This window comes from Chaetomium strumarium, assembly GCF_033439665.1.
Source record: "Chaetomium strumarium strain CBS 333.67 chromosome Unknown B0T15scaffold_4, whole genome shotgun sequence".
NCBI lineage: Eukaryota > Fungi > Ascomycota > Sordariomycetes > Sordariales > Chaetomiaceae > Chaetomium > Chaetomium strumarium.
Genome location: NW_026944432.1, coordinates 279,192 through 291,851, shown reverse-complemented (window position 1 = coordinate 291,851; position 12,660 = coordinate 279,192). Strand labels below are relative to the sequence as shown.

At 54.9% G+C, this 12,660-nt stretch overlaps 6 protein-coding genes across 6 annotated transcripts; 5 read left to right on the top strand and 1 right to left on the bottom strand.

The window, feature by feature from the left end:
* Positions 1–363: 363 nt before the first annotated feature.
* Positions 364–855, top strand: B0T15DRAFT_397004 (WD40-repeat-containing domain protein; the record flags this gene model as incomplete). The annotated part of the gene is made up of 1 exon (XM_062864875.1): positions 364–855. A coding segment is annotated over one exon (492 nt), but the record flags the coding sequence as incomplete, so codon positions are not given.
* A 540-nt stretch (positions 856–1,395) lies between these two features.
* On the top strand, positions 1,396–2,386 carry B0T15DRAFT_396946 (uncharacterized protein; the record flags this gene model as incomplete). Its single annotated transcript, XM_062864871.1, has 3 exons — positions 1,396–1,537; positions 1,605–1,629; positions 1,696–2,386. Coding segments are annotated over 3 exons (858 nt in total), but the record flags the coding sequence as incomplete, so codon positions are not given.
* Positions 2,387–3,214: 828 nt separating this feature from the next.
* Positions 3,215–4,793, bottom strand: B0T15DRAFT_531251 (uncharacterized protein). Its single transcript, XM_062869241.1, has 3 exons — positions 4,586–4,793; positions 3,756–4,518; positions 3,215–3,704 (listed from the first exon to the last, which is right to left on the bottom strand). The coding sequence occupies exons 2-3, from the start codon at positions 4,449–4,451 to the stop codon at positions 3,615–3,617; spliced, it is 786 nt and encodes a 261-aa protein (XP_062720855.1). The 5' UTR covers positions 4,452–4,518; positions 4,586–4,793; the 3' UTR covers positions 3,215–3,614.
* Positions 4,794–5,836: 1,043 nt separating this feature from the next.
* B0T15DRAFT_379477 (uncharacterized protein) lies at positions 5,837–6,865 on the top strand (the record flags this gene model as incomplete). The annotated part of the gene is made up of 3 exons (XM_062864244.1): positions 5,837–5,977; positions 6,209–6,392; positions 6,510–6,865. Coding segments are annotated over 3 exons (681 nt in total), but the record flags the coding sequence as incomplete, so codon positions are not given.
* Positions 6,866–7,013: 148 nt separating this feature from the next.
* B0T15DRAFT_531245 (P-loop containing nucleoside triphosphate hydrolase protein) lies at positions 7,014–9,526 on the top strand. Its single transcript, XM_062869240.1, has one exon. The coding sequence runs from the start codon at positions 7,121–7,123 to the stop codon at positions 9,371–9,373; it is 2,253 nt and encodes a 750-aa protein (XP_062720853.1). The 5' UTR covers positions 7,014–7,120; the 3' UTR covers positions 9,374–9,526.
* Positions 9,527–10,488: 962 nt separating this feature from the next.
* Positions 10,489–11,556, top strand: B0T15DRAFT_531241 (uncharacterized protein). Its single transcript, XM_062869239.1, has 3 exons — positions 10,489–10,933; positions 11,047–11,279; positions 11,326–11,556. The coding sequence occupies exons 1-2, from the start codon at positions 10,801–10,803 to the stop codon at positions 11,265–11,267; spliced, it is 354 nt and encodes a 117-aa protein (XP_062720852.1). The 5' UTR covers positions 10,489–10,800; the 3' UTR covers positions 11,268–11,279; positions 11,326–11,556.
* Positions 11,557–12,660: the final 1,104 nt, after the last annotated feature.

The window sequence follows — 12,660 nt, the reverse complement described above, 5'->3', positions numbered from 1 at the left end:
ACGACCGGCCAGTGCGTGGCGACGCTCGAGGGCCATCGCGGCTCGGTCAACTCCGTGGCCTGGTCGCCCGATGCGAGCCGGCTGGCGTCGGCGTCATACGACGAGACCGTCAAGATCTGGGATCCGACGACCGGCCAGTGCGTGGCGACGCTCGAGGGCCATCGCGACTGGGTCTACTCTGTAGCCTGGTCGCCCGATGCGCGCCGGCTGGCGTCGGCGTCCGGCGACGAGACCGTCAAGATCTGGGATCCGACGACCGGCCAGTGCGTGGCGACGCTCGAGGGCCATCGCTACTCGGTCAACTCCGTAGCCTGGTCGCCCGATGCGCGCCGGCTGGCGTCGGCGTCATACGACAAGACCGTCAAGATCTGGGATCCGACGACCGGCCAGTGCGTGGCGACGCTCGAGGGCCATCGCTACTCGGTCTACTCCGTGGCCTGGTCGCCCGATGCGAGCCGGCTGGCGTCGGCGTCATACGACGAGACCGTCAAGATCTGGGATCCGGCGACCGGCCAGTGCGTGGCGACGCTCGAGATCGGTCGCATCGACAGTCTCCAGTTCCATGAATATAACCCCGACCTTGTACATACCGACCTTGGCACATTCGACTTGAAAACCGTCGGAATCTGTACGGCCTTTGACCCTACCTCTACTGATCGTTCATCACCAGCCGCTATTGGATACGGCTTGAGCAGCAACGGTACCTGGATTACGTATAAAGGAGAAAACCTGCTATGGCTGCCGCCTGAGTATCGGCCATCATCTTCTGCTATATCTGGAACGGCTGTGTCAATCGGCTGTTCTTCAGGCCGTATCTTGTTCTTCATCTTCACAGACAGCAATCTGATTCAGTAGTTGTGCTCTTTTACTTTTGACGTTCTGGCTCCTTGCACTTTCTCTATTTTTTCTTTTCATAGCGTGCCGCAGGAAGGGTGTGGGAGAACCGGTTAATTTATAGCTTCCTATGCTAATTTCTGGCACTTTCGAGAAGTTCCTCAAAACTAGAAGTCAATTTGGCACCGTAACGGTCAGAGGGTGTGGACCCTTTATGTATTGCTACAGTAATAAAGGTCTTATTTTAAATGGGCAAAGAGGCGGCCGCGGATTATACTGTACCAGTTGAACTCGGCCCAGATACTGGAGTTGGAGGCCCGGGTGCTCATCACATTTCATTAGCTTGGCTGCAGGACACTCAGACGACATCATCACCATTTGCTGTTACCCTCAATTGATTGCGAATTAGCTGCCTGTGCGCAGCGACCCTCTGTTCACCTACTCCGCGATTGCAGTGAGCTTGCGAAGTTATCCCATCTTAAACTCGACGATATTCGTCACGGAATTGAGAACGCCAGATCAAGATCCCTGGACAACGAGGCAGAGAATATAATCCTCTGACTTAGCCCCCAGACCTATCGCCCCCGGCAGCTCGGCATTCTCGAGAACGTTCAGTCGGGGACGGGCACTTGGTTCCTTGGCCACCCGAGCTTCAAGCGATGGCTTTATGGCGACGTGGAAGTGCTTTGGTGCCCGGGAATATGTATGTCCATCCCATTGCTGCCTTGCGAGTACTTGGCATTAGCGCGTGCTGATATTCCACGCCATAGCCGGAGCCGGCAAGACATGTCTGATGTCGGTATCCCGACCGTTATTGCTCTGGCCCCGAGAAGGATGCTGACTTAGACCAATGCCGAATAGGTCACTAGTGATCGATCACCTGGAGCGGCAGAACGCGGCTCCTGGCAATGTCTGGGCTTACATCTACTGCGACTACAGTCGGAGGCAAGAGCAGGCCCCAGCTGCGTTACTCTCGAGCATGCTCCAGCAGGTTGTACAACGCCGTACAACCAAAGCCTTACCTGCTGAAGTGCTTTCACTGCATCAGGGACACAAGAAGCACGGCACCCGCCCGACTCTAGCCCAGGTCACCGCGACACTTCGAGCCCTGACAGCGCCCCTGGCCACATTCCATGTCGTTGTTGATGCCCTGGACGAGTGTACTGAATCCGAGGAAGATGCTCTCCGCTTCATCTCTGCGGTTCGGTCGCTGGGCTCGAGCGTCAAGCTCCTCTGCACTTCCCGCTTCTCTTCTATTTTCGGGAACTATTTCGACAGCGCAGTGAAACTCGAAATATCAGCCCAGAGCGGAGACATCGGGATCTTCCTCGAGTCTCAACTACAGGCTCGCACCGTACTCATGTCAATCGTGACTCCCTCGGCAGCTCAACATCCCTGTTCCGCACATATCTTGCCGCCAATAACCAACACGCACTTTCCTCGGTCCTATCACAGAACCAGAAGTTTGAAAGGTGGGATAAAAAAGGAATTTCGGCATATAAGCGAAGTTCGTCAGAGCGCTTGCGTAAAGGTGCCGAGATTAAACGCCTGAAGCATATATAGGAGCAATCGGACATCCCTCTGTTCCCAAAGCACTCGAAGCATAGAATCCACAAGCCTACCAAAATGTCGCAGTATCCAGGCTTCGAAGCATTCCGAAATCTCAACTACAATGCACCCGGCACCCATTGGCCGACCCAGTCTCCTGCCTACACGAGCGCGCCAACAGCGGTTAGCAAGAACCCTGCAGTTGCTGCCACTTATGAGGGGCATCTGCTTTCCTTTCCGATAGCGCAAACGCAGGCTCAAATGCCGGCTGCGGATCACGAAACCCTGCTCAGACGGCTCCTTGCTTTGGAAATTTCGATGCAGTGGATGATCGAAAACCAGCATAAGTTGCTTGAGAAGATGGAACGGATCATGTCAAGTCAAGCCAACGCCGAGAAAAGAACGGAGAAAAGGATGGTGACCTTGGAGAGCAGTGTTTTGAAGTTTTCGGAAACCTTCAATGATTGGAAAGATATAGCAGGACATGAAGTGGATCTGGATTCTTGTAATGAGTGTGATTGCGAGGAAGATCGGTATACCGGCGCTACCGTCGATGACAGGGACCTGCCTTAGCAACATACCTGTACAAACGCCAAACAAAAGACACTGTTTTATTCCTTTACTTCGAGTCCGCTAGTTGGATAGCGAATCCAACGTTTCTGGCCCAATTCGGCAACTCTTCTTGGACCACGACGTCCAGGAGCGGCTCGGCGTCGTCTTGCTGCACAAACACTTGGACATTGGACCGACCGAGCGTCTGGTCGAGTACGGGTACACTTCGAGCCCGTGGGATGTCGGCGACGCTACCAGTCACGTCATCACCAAGTATGAGGAGAGAATAACTAGTGCGGGTGCATTGGGCAGAAAACACAGACATACCAGGCCGAATGTGGTCTTAAGCTCCGGAGTACTAGTGAACACAGTCCCGAAAGCACGAGATACCTATCTGATACAAAATACAACACAATGGTAGTACTACCGAAAAGACGTCACACAAAACAGCGTAGATATATACACAAGCCAGCTACGTCTCTGCCACATTCTCGCAGAATTCCTATGTCTCCTCTCCCCTTCAGAGTCGCGCAGTCGAGTTTACCGCGGGATACCGGAACGGATTGGCCGTCCTTCGTATGCGACTCGGGGTCACGACGGCTACGCCTTACTCTTGGGCGAGTTAAGAGACGTCGATCAGGTGCTGCCTTCTATCGGTAGGAATCAGCTGTGCAGGCGTCTCAGTACCGTCGACGACGTTTCCGCGGCGGTGCCAGCATTGGTTTTTCCCCGTTCCGTAACTTATAAAAATGAAGTCCCCATTTCTCGAGCTAAAACCCGAGGTGAGTATAGAATAAGCAGATAGGCAAGAGAAGACATACCTTTGCTTGCCTTGACATCTCAACTCGCTGCCGCTGGTTGGTTGTCCGATTCATATCGCTCATGATTAGGTCGGGCAAGCCCTGCAACCACTCGCCACGTTTATGCTCAATATGGCCGACTCTGAAGCTCTTAAGGCGAAAACATTCAAGCACAGATTTATGATATTTGGCGATTGGCCACCTGAAAGTAACAATCTCCAAGCTCTCAAGCGAAACACACCCAACCAGGAGATCAAGCCCGTGTATTAGATTGTCGGTGTCCGAGCAGCGGATTTGCACCCGACGAAGAGAGAGAAATGTGGATTCTTGAAGATTCTGGAGAAAAAGAGGAAGGCTGTTGTATGGGTCCTGATCAAAGCAGAACGTATTCCAGCCGTATAATATGGGGATCGTTGCGTGATAGTTGGTTCGGCAGCTCAACATCAGGCTTTTTGCACCGTAGGTGCGTGGACCTTTCCAGGGCTTAGGGTATGGGTAGCGAACTGTAAGGACTTGATTGGTGGGTATGAGAAGCTGAATGATGTTCTGGAGAATCTCCAGTGGTAGTGCTGTCAGAGTCCGAGTGCTTCCCCTACGGCTCGTCCCCATCGGCGCGACCGGGCGCTCAATACGATCATCGTCTGTCGTGATAATCGCGCTCCGGACAGGTGTCAGAATGTTGGTGTATCCTGCCGCACCTGTCGGAAGTCCCGTCATTGCAGGGGATGTTTGCCGACGTCGCCGCCTTCCCCTATCTCGAGCGAAGGGCAGTTGCTTGATTAATCTAGCAAGACCTGCCTAGTTAGCGGGCCGCAACGCGCCAATAATGCCTTCGCACAAACTTCACCAACCTATCGCGCGAGCCGGAACGTTTTCAGCGACCTTGCTATCGAGAAAGGGCGAAAAATTGAGCTAGGTCAATGCAAATGCCATCTTGGTCAAGATGCGCCGAGGAGGAGAGAGGAAGAGGAGCAGAGGAGAACGAGGAGCAGAGGAGAGGAGCAGAGGGGCCCGGTTGAAAAGCGGGTCGCTCTTTTCTCCCGCTCGGCAGAGTCTACCTAGTGACATAAGTACCTGACTCGCTAGGCCTCCTAAACGGCCAACCCAGCTTCTCACCTACAGTAGCTTTAGACAAGTCTTGGCTTACTGGGAAGGTGGCAGCCAATCAAGAGGGGACTGCGGTGCCATGCGTTGGGGAGCTAGACAATGCCGTTGGTGCGGGCTAGGGCCAGCGCAGGGGGTCTTGGGAGCTGTGATTGCTTGCTGCAGGATCGCAATGTGTTAGTGCAGCCGGAGTTTGGCACTACGAGGGTTAGGGTAGTGGTTAGAGCGCTCGGAGTCGTCGGGCCCTCAGGACCGGCTTGAATGCGGACCAGGAGCCCATGCTGCCGGTGCCCCACATTGCCGTGCGATGGTGGTTCGTGCGCAGGTCGGGGCCGATGCCTTCCGAATAGGCCCCATTGATATATGGAGCTCCTTCCATTGTTGGAAGGTGGGGTAGAAGTGCCTTGCGCCTTGAGGAACGAAAGCTTCTTTGCCCCACCCCGGAAAAGAAACCCCATGCCAAAAACGTCACGTTTTAAATCACGTTGCAACAGACTCCACTCTTCCATTGCATCGGCATCCCCAGAAGTGGCCAATGCGTGTGATACGCGACACCGACCACCGACCATACGGAACCCCTCAACTCAGCCTCGACTTTGACTCTGCCACCTTCCATTCAATCGCCGTGTTGAGGTCTGTTTTCGTTTTTCTGAGATCCATACCGCTGTTACCCGCTAAGCGCGTAGCGTGTTGCACAGGGTCTGGTGCAAGAGGGTCGGGAACTAGGTAAGCCGAGGCACAAGCATCATTCCGCAATCTTCCCCTCAGGATTGCAATTGTACGACATACTAACCGACTCGAATAGTAGTCACACCTTGGCGCGCTCAGTATAAAAGACCCGGCCGATTGTCAGCACTCGGTTCACTTCCTATATGGGCGGCAGTCTTCTTCATTAGCCAACCTGTTGCGCGAGGCAAACGGCGCCGCCAGGTAAGCACCGCGCGTTGAGCTTCCATAAGGTCCTACACAGACGACCGGACGCTTACAGTGATAGTACAGCTTACCGCACGTATACACCCGACCACTGCCACCGTTGGGGACACCTGGCCGCCGACATGGACGATCAACCGCGCGCCGGAGCTGCAAAACGGATGATGCCAGCTCTCTGTCTGGGCACGGCCCACAAGATAGACGAGGACGTGAAGCGCAGACGATTAACGCTCGGAGATTAGTGCTCTCCGGGCCAAGAAAGAACTACCAGGCGCCTCAATTTGCGGGATGTCCAGGTGCTACTGCGAAAGGAAAACCCCGACGGCAGCCGACAGACATTGTTCGCCGACATTTTGGCCCACTGGGTTGTCAATCACGCGGCGGCGGCGACTAGCGACCGGCTACTGCCGGAATACGTCGACTGCGATAAGATGTTTCAGGACCTCGTCGCCCGCAGCGCAGCGCACGGCGATGCCGAGGTTCAGACGCACGTTCTGGCGGCGCACGTGGAGCCGGCGGCCGGCGGTAGTCCTGGGATGGGCAATGGCTATGACGAAGACTCTGACTGCGACGACGGCTTAGGCGACGGCATTGCCTCGGGTCGGTACGACATTGGATCGGCCGGTGATCTGCGGGTTCTCCTTCTCCACCTCGACAAGTGCGCAGCTACCCGATAGGACGGGAGCGCGAGTCTTCCCTTGCTCGAGCTCGTTGTGCGGAATGTCTCCTCGGCCGCAACAGCCGAGCCAAGCTCTGTAGCTGATATCAACGATGCTAACAATACCACCGTACTCGGGCGGGAGGGGGAAGATTATATGACGACCGAGGCGAGCCCTGCAGCTAAGACCAGCCATGCGGACGACAACATTATAGCTGAGCGAGAGGGCCTTGCAGCTGGCATCAGCAATGCAGTCGACGCAGCCATGTCCAAGAAGGCTGGGAAAGATAATGCAATGACTAAGACGAGCTCTACAGCCAAGGCCAGCGATATGGATAACACCATGTTCGAGCGGGAGGGTGCAGGCTATCGCCAGAGCGATGATTGCCCGGATTGCTCCAGAGATGAACCGCTTGCGACTCAACAGGTCGTGCCCATGCACGCCAAGGCTGCCCACAAGGATATCACGAGGGGTGCCGAGAATGAAGACGGCAACCAGGACAACGACGATAGGGACGGGTACCGCCCTGAAGGCGAACAGGAAGACGCGCCGACGGACTCGGGTGACGACGCGGATGTGCAGTTTCTATTCGAGCGGCGTTCTACCCTCAAAGGGCGCGATGAAGCAGAGTCGGGCCCGGACGAAGATGGCCCGGGCAGCGAGGCAGACGATAACGACGCAATCCCCGACGAGATGAACCCGCTACGGGATCTCCGTGCCGTTCTTCATGTTGCGGACGATTCGGAGATTTGGGAGAGGACGTGCAGGTTCTTCTGTCACGACAAAGCACATACGGCATACGACCAGGGCGTCAAGCTGCTCGGAACGACCCTGTGCCTTCACCCTCACCAGATGGAGGCGGTCTACGCGCTGTTGCAGCGGAGCTTTGGCGGGCACTTCAACGGCGGCATCGTGGCGCTCGACACTGGGCTGGGAAAAACCATCGTCAGCCTGGCTGCGGTCGCCGTCATAAGGCTGGTGGAACTCAACCACTACGAGGTTAGACAGGAGTGGAGCACCACCGCGGCCGACAACGCGCGAGTCACTATGCATCGCCGGCATAACCCCCAGGGCGTCACAGGCCCTTGTCCCTCGGGCAACCCATGGAGCATCGAGTGCTGCTGCGTAGCCGACTCATTCAGCTCGGACATCGCCCGGCAGCTGGGACCCGGTCCGTCGCTCGTTTTCACGCCGTCTAGCGTTGCCGGCCAGTTCGCCAAGGAGGCCAAGCGGTATTTGGAGCAGGAGATAGAGCGGCCTGGATCGGATAACGGCCAGCATAGCCGTCAACGGTTTTCGTTCGTAGATACTATCGACCTAAGCACAGGCTCCACCCTTTCACGAGACATCCAAAGCGACATCTTGACGCATTTCCTAGGTGCACGACCGGTTTACGCTCTACCCAAGAAGGGGTACCACGGGATGGCGCCTATGCTTGTCCCGGGTTCGGGTTCCGAGATGGGGTATACAGCAAACCAAGCGCAGCGGCTTTTTCTCAAGCACCGGCTCGTGGTCGTAGGTAGCAGCCCGGCATCGCTCTCGTCAAAGGGCGGTAGCCGCAACTACTTTGCCCGGGCCTACAACTTAGCGCAGCAGCAGAGAAAGTCGCTACGACTATACCTTGCCTCATGGGCGGTGGCGCCTAGGTTCGTCGTCCTAGACGAGTTCCACCTTGTTAAGCATACCTCGACTGTCGTCTACCAGACATTGCAGCAGCTCCGGAGCCAAGCCGGCCCATCTAACCGCTTCAAGCTGGCAGCACTAAGCGCAACGCCGATCTCTGTATCGCTACAGCAAAGCCTGAAGGAGGTACTGTCACTCATCGTATCGCCCGACGACTTGACTGCGTTCTGTACCGCCGCGCAGACGATCGACGCTGCTACGAAGGCCGGCCTACCGAGAGACATGGACAGATACCAGGAGGCAATGAATACGTGCTCCGACCTGCTCGGGCGAGTCATGACGCTCCGCACGACAACCGACCTCTTCCACGGTCAGGTGCTGCTGCCGCTCCCGCCGCTCCGCCACGAACGGGTCCCCTGCAGATCTGCGAGGGCACAGCAGGAGGATTTCAAGCGCAAGATGGGCTTGCTGACGACCGCATGGAGCCAGGAGGCCCGCGCCACGCTTGAGAAACAAACGCCCGCAACTAACGCGGCGATGCGGGATCGCTTCTTTCAGTTCGCCCGCTTCAACCAGTCGTTCATGCGGACGCTCTGGCTCGGGTCGTTTCCGGGTATCGTCGACCTGCCCAACGATATCTCGTCGGACCCAGCCGCATGGTTGAACAGCAACACGATAAACCGTGCCATCACTACGAAGGAGGGCCGTGACAACCACGTTGTCGGCCAATACATCGACGTCATCACCCGCGGCAGCGGAAAAATGGAGCAGCTCCAGCGCTGCCTCGATCGAGCTCTCCATGACATGGATATAGGCGATACGGGAATTGCCGGCCCAGTGCCGCTGAAGAAGCACGCCTGCGTCTTCGCCTCGCGTCCGGGAGTCGCACTCATCATCGCCGCGTACGCGGACAAGCACTGGTCGAGCCAGTGGGAAGTTGTCCTGGTGCTCTCGGCGGCTACCGTAGACGGAAAGAAGGCCATCGAGGGTGCTTTCCGAGACATTCCGATTGGCTGCCCGGCAAAGCCTACGCTCTTCATTGCCACTGTCGGCACCTGCGGCACCGGTCTCGACAGCCTCAAGAAGGCGAACCACGCCATCCTCTTCGACCTGCCGTTCGTCGAGTCCGATTCGAAGCAGGCCTGTGGCCGTGTCTGGAGACCCGGCCAGCGGTTTCCTTGCTACTGGACCGAGCTCTGGGCAGAAGACAGCGAGGCTGAGACACTGATCAACGAGCGCCACGAGAAGCGGACGGACGCTTTTCGGCGCATTCTGGGTCATCGAGGTGGCAACAGCAGTAAGGCAGAAGGTGGCGGCCAGTGATGGAGGGGGTGTGTGTCAGGAAGTGGGCTCGAGGGATATCAAGGGCCACTGCGTCGAGGGTCTAGGTAGTAGCTACGTCACTTTGAGAAATAAACATTGGCTCGCACTGTCCCTCCCAGACACCCACCCCAACTAAGTTATTAGACGGTCGGACCTAAGGTATAGCTGATAACTATCTAACTTTCTCAGTGAACGTATTAGAGCAGCCCAAAGCGTCGCATTTAAACAGCGTTTTAGCAGTGGGTGCTGTCGTTTATGACCCCTATGAGCAGCCCGGCAGCGGTCCTGTACCAGTTTGTCGGAATTAATGGTGCGGAGGATATTTGCGTCGTCGGCACGTTTTCTTCCATCTAGTATCCTATTACCCCATGTTTTCTGCCTCGGGATCCTGTCTATGGATTCCAGGCAGTGTCCGGGACTCTGTTTGCGGGTTTCACCCATTTCCATTGCTCCGGACAGCGCATTTATAGGAGGGCTTCGGGAGACGGCAATGATGGAGTCACTCTAGCAACGGCTCAGGGCTGTCCATCTGTGTCTCTGCAACCTAATATTACAGTAGAGACAGCTCCCTGTTTGCAGGACAACACCGAGAAATCTGGCGAAGTGCTGCCGCGAAGGGAGGTCCACAGGGATCTTCAGCAGATGAGGTCACGTGGCTAGGGGCCGTTTCAGCTCGCTCTGAATTGGGTAAAGGTTGGGTTGCAGAGCGGGGATCCGGAACTTGAATCCTTGCGCTCAACCCCATAGAGCAGTGGATCACGATCTAGCGGACCGAGACACGTTTCCATTCACGGCGGTATGCTACAATTCTTCCGCCGGCGGCCGAAAGCCGGGCCGGTAGCTGAGCACAACATTCCGGATCTCAGATCTCGATCCCCTGGATGTAACAAGATGATATCATAACCCCACTTTAATACAGGTTGGAGAGATTCTCTAAATATAGTAGCAACGGTCACTTTTATCCAAATCTGCGACTGCACAAAGCGCGCGCTTTAGACACAGCGATGATTGGCTCACGGTAGGTTAGTAGTTTGCTACGTTATCGGGATATAATATCTCGTATATGGGAATCTGGCAACAGAAAAGAAGTTTTCCTCTCTCCATCTACCCCTCCCCCCTTATTTTGGTCAACCACATACCCCTGCTTGCCCACTCTTGGTCAGTCAACCACAAACCTCTGCTTGTCTACTCCTAGCCAACCAGAGACCCCTGCTTGCCTACTCCTGGTCAACCAGAGACCCCTGCTCCCTCTTCTAGCCCCACTGTTATTTTCAGTCACTTTTGGCTTCCTTGAGTCCATTTTGGGCTGCAGTGGCTGTTAACAAAAGTCCACCGCCTAAAACGGAACTCACTGCGCCTTGCTAATTGCGGCCACATCTGGCTTCCTCTGTGTTGGCTACTTAAGCTGTCACTTCCTGCTTCCCTGCATGTGGAGTCTATTTCAGGGGTTAAAGGGGCGCCTAATCATCTTATCTCTGTGCACCAGGAATCTGGGTGCTGAAAGCCGAGATCTTGGATCCGGGATCAGAAACCCAAACCTCGGATCGTTAACGGCCTGCAGTTAGTATTAACTTATAGTGCTCGATGTTCGAATGAGACCTGCCGCAAGCAGGCACCTCTCTTTTACAAACACTTAGAGAAACCGATACTAACTATGGACCAATCTGCGCAAGAAATGCTAGAAGGCTCTGGATGTAAAAAGCACTCACTATATAAGCAACCACGGAAAAGGGACAGAAGCGGCGAAAATTTCCGGAAGCGATGGCAGACCCTAGCCAAAACTGGTTATGCTCTTCATCAGGCCTACGGCGCTAGGATCTATTTCTCGATATCTATCCCGAGGACACGAAGAGACTTCGTCTTCCGTTCAGAGAGGGATGTCGTGCCCATCTAGCCGGGTGATTTGGTATGTAGTGTGCCCCTTATGATGCAACAGCTGCTAATAATAAAAGGAAACGATGTATCCCCAGCCAGTTATAGTTACTGGGGATGAGACTGAGGAGGCTTGAAAGCCCGACTTGAAGTCTACAGAGAAGTAGGGAGGAGGGAGATTCTTATTCTATATACGACATCTATAGGGAAAAACTGAACACGACTGTTGAAACAGCCCTGGTACTGTACTTTATAGAGACAGCAAATATAGAAGAGATTGTAAGGAAGTTTACAGCCAACGGCTAGACCGCCTCCCCACAAAGAGGGAGCCTGTAAACGGTGGAACCCACCGTCCTGTGTTGGCCTTATCTTATCAGTGGTGGGGCCCATGTCCCACCTTCCATGGCACAAAGCCCCACTTCCTGTATTTAGACTCCTTCGCATCTTGCAGTCTCCAGAGGATTCCTTTTCCTCCTGCAAGCTCAGTATTCTTACAATACAGTCAGTTGCCTACCAGAGCCATTGAGCCTGGCCTGCAGCTACTGATCCGTGACAGAGCCGGTTCTTGCTGGCGTTCCCTCTATCTTTAGGTCTGAACAGTGTTCCCATGCTTCCAGCGGGTAATTTAAATGTCAATGATGACTTAGAATGAGCAGTATGTAGTCCTAGGGCATTCTGTCCCTAGGACATAGTTAGTCCTAGGGCTAGCTAGCCGTCTTAGGACGTATTTGGTCCTGGGACTAACTAGCTGTCTTAGGACGTGTCCAGTCCTAGGATACGCTATTCCTAGGACGTATTTGGTCCTAAGACACTCTATTCCTAAGACATATTTGGTCTTAGAGCACTCTATTCCTAGGACGTATTTGATCCCGGGACTAACTAGCTGTCTTAGGACGCATCAGGTCCTAGGATACTCTATTCCTAAGACGTATTTGGTCCCAGGACACTTCGTTTCTAGCCAGTCCGCTCAGATCTCCCGCGATTTCGACCGCCGAAAACATCGCGCTCCTCTCGCTTCTCCATCCCATTTCGGTTTTGCCGTCTGCCAATCCCGCCGATCGCCTGCCTGTACACCGGCGAGGCTATGTTATATCCTTCGATAGAGAACGCAGCTTAGCGACCGTGCTCGCGTTCCTCTCTAGTATTACCGACGATCCCAACCACGTCGCTGCGGTATGTGTCGCGGCGGACCATAGGACAACCTCCTTAAAACATGCTACCCGCTGTCAACAAAGCCAAAGCAACAACCCTACGCGAATCGGTTCTTCAGCAGCCCGCCTCATCTTCTGCATAACTGGGCTGTCATCCCCCTCGTCGTATATTCTTTCGGGCTCAGGAAGTCTACTGTTCCTGCTGTATTGGCTCAGTTTCGTCGTCCCTGCGCCAATGCTCCCTAGACAAGCCCGGAGGCCGAA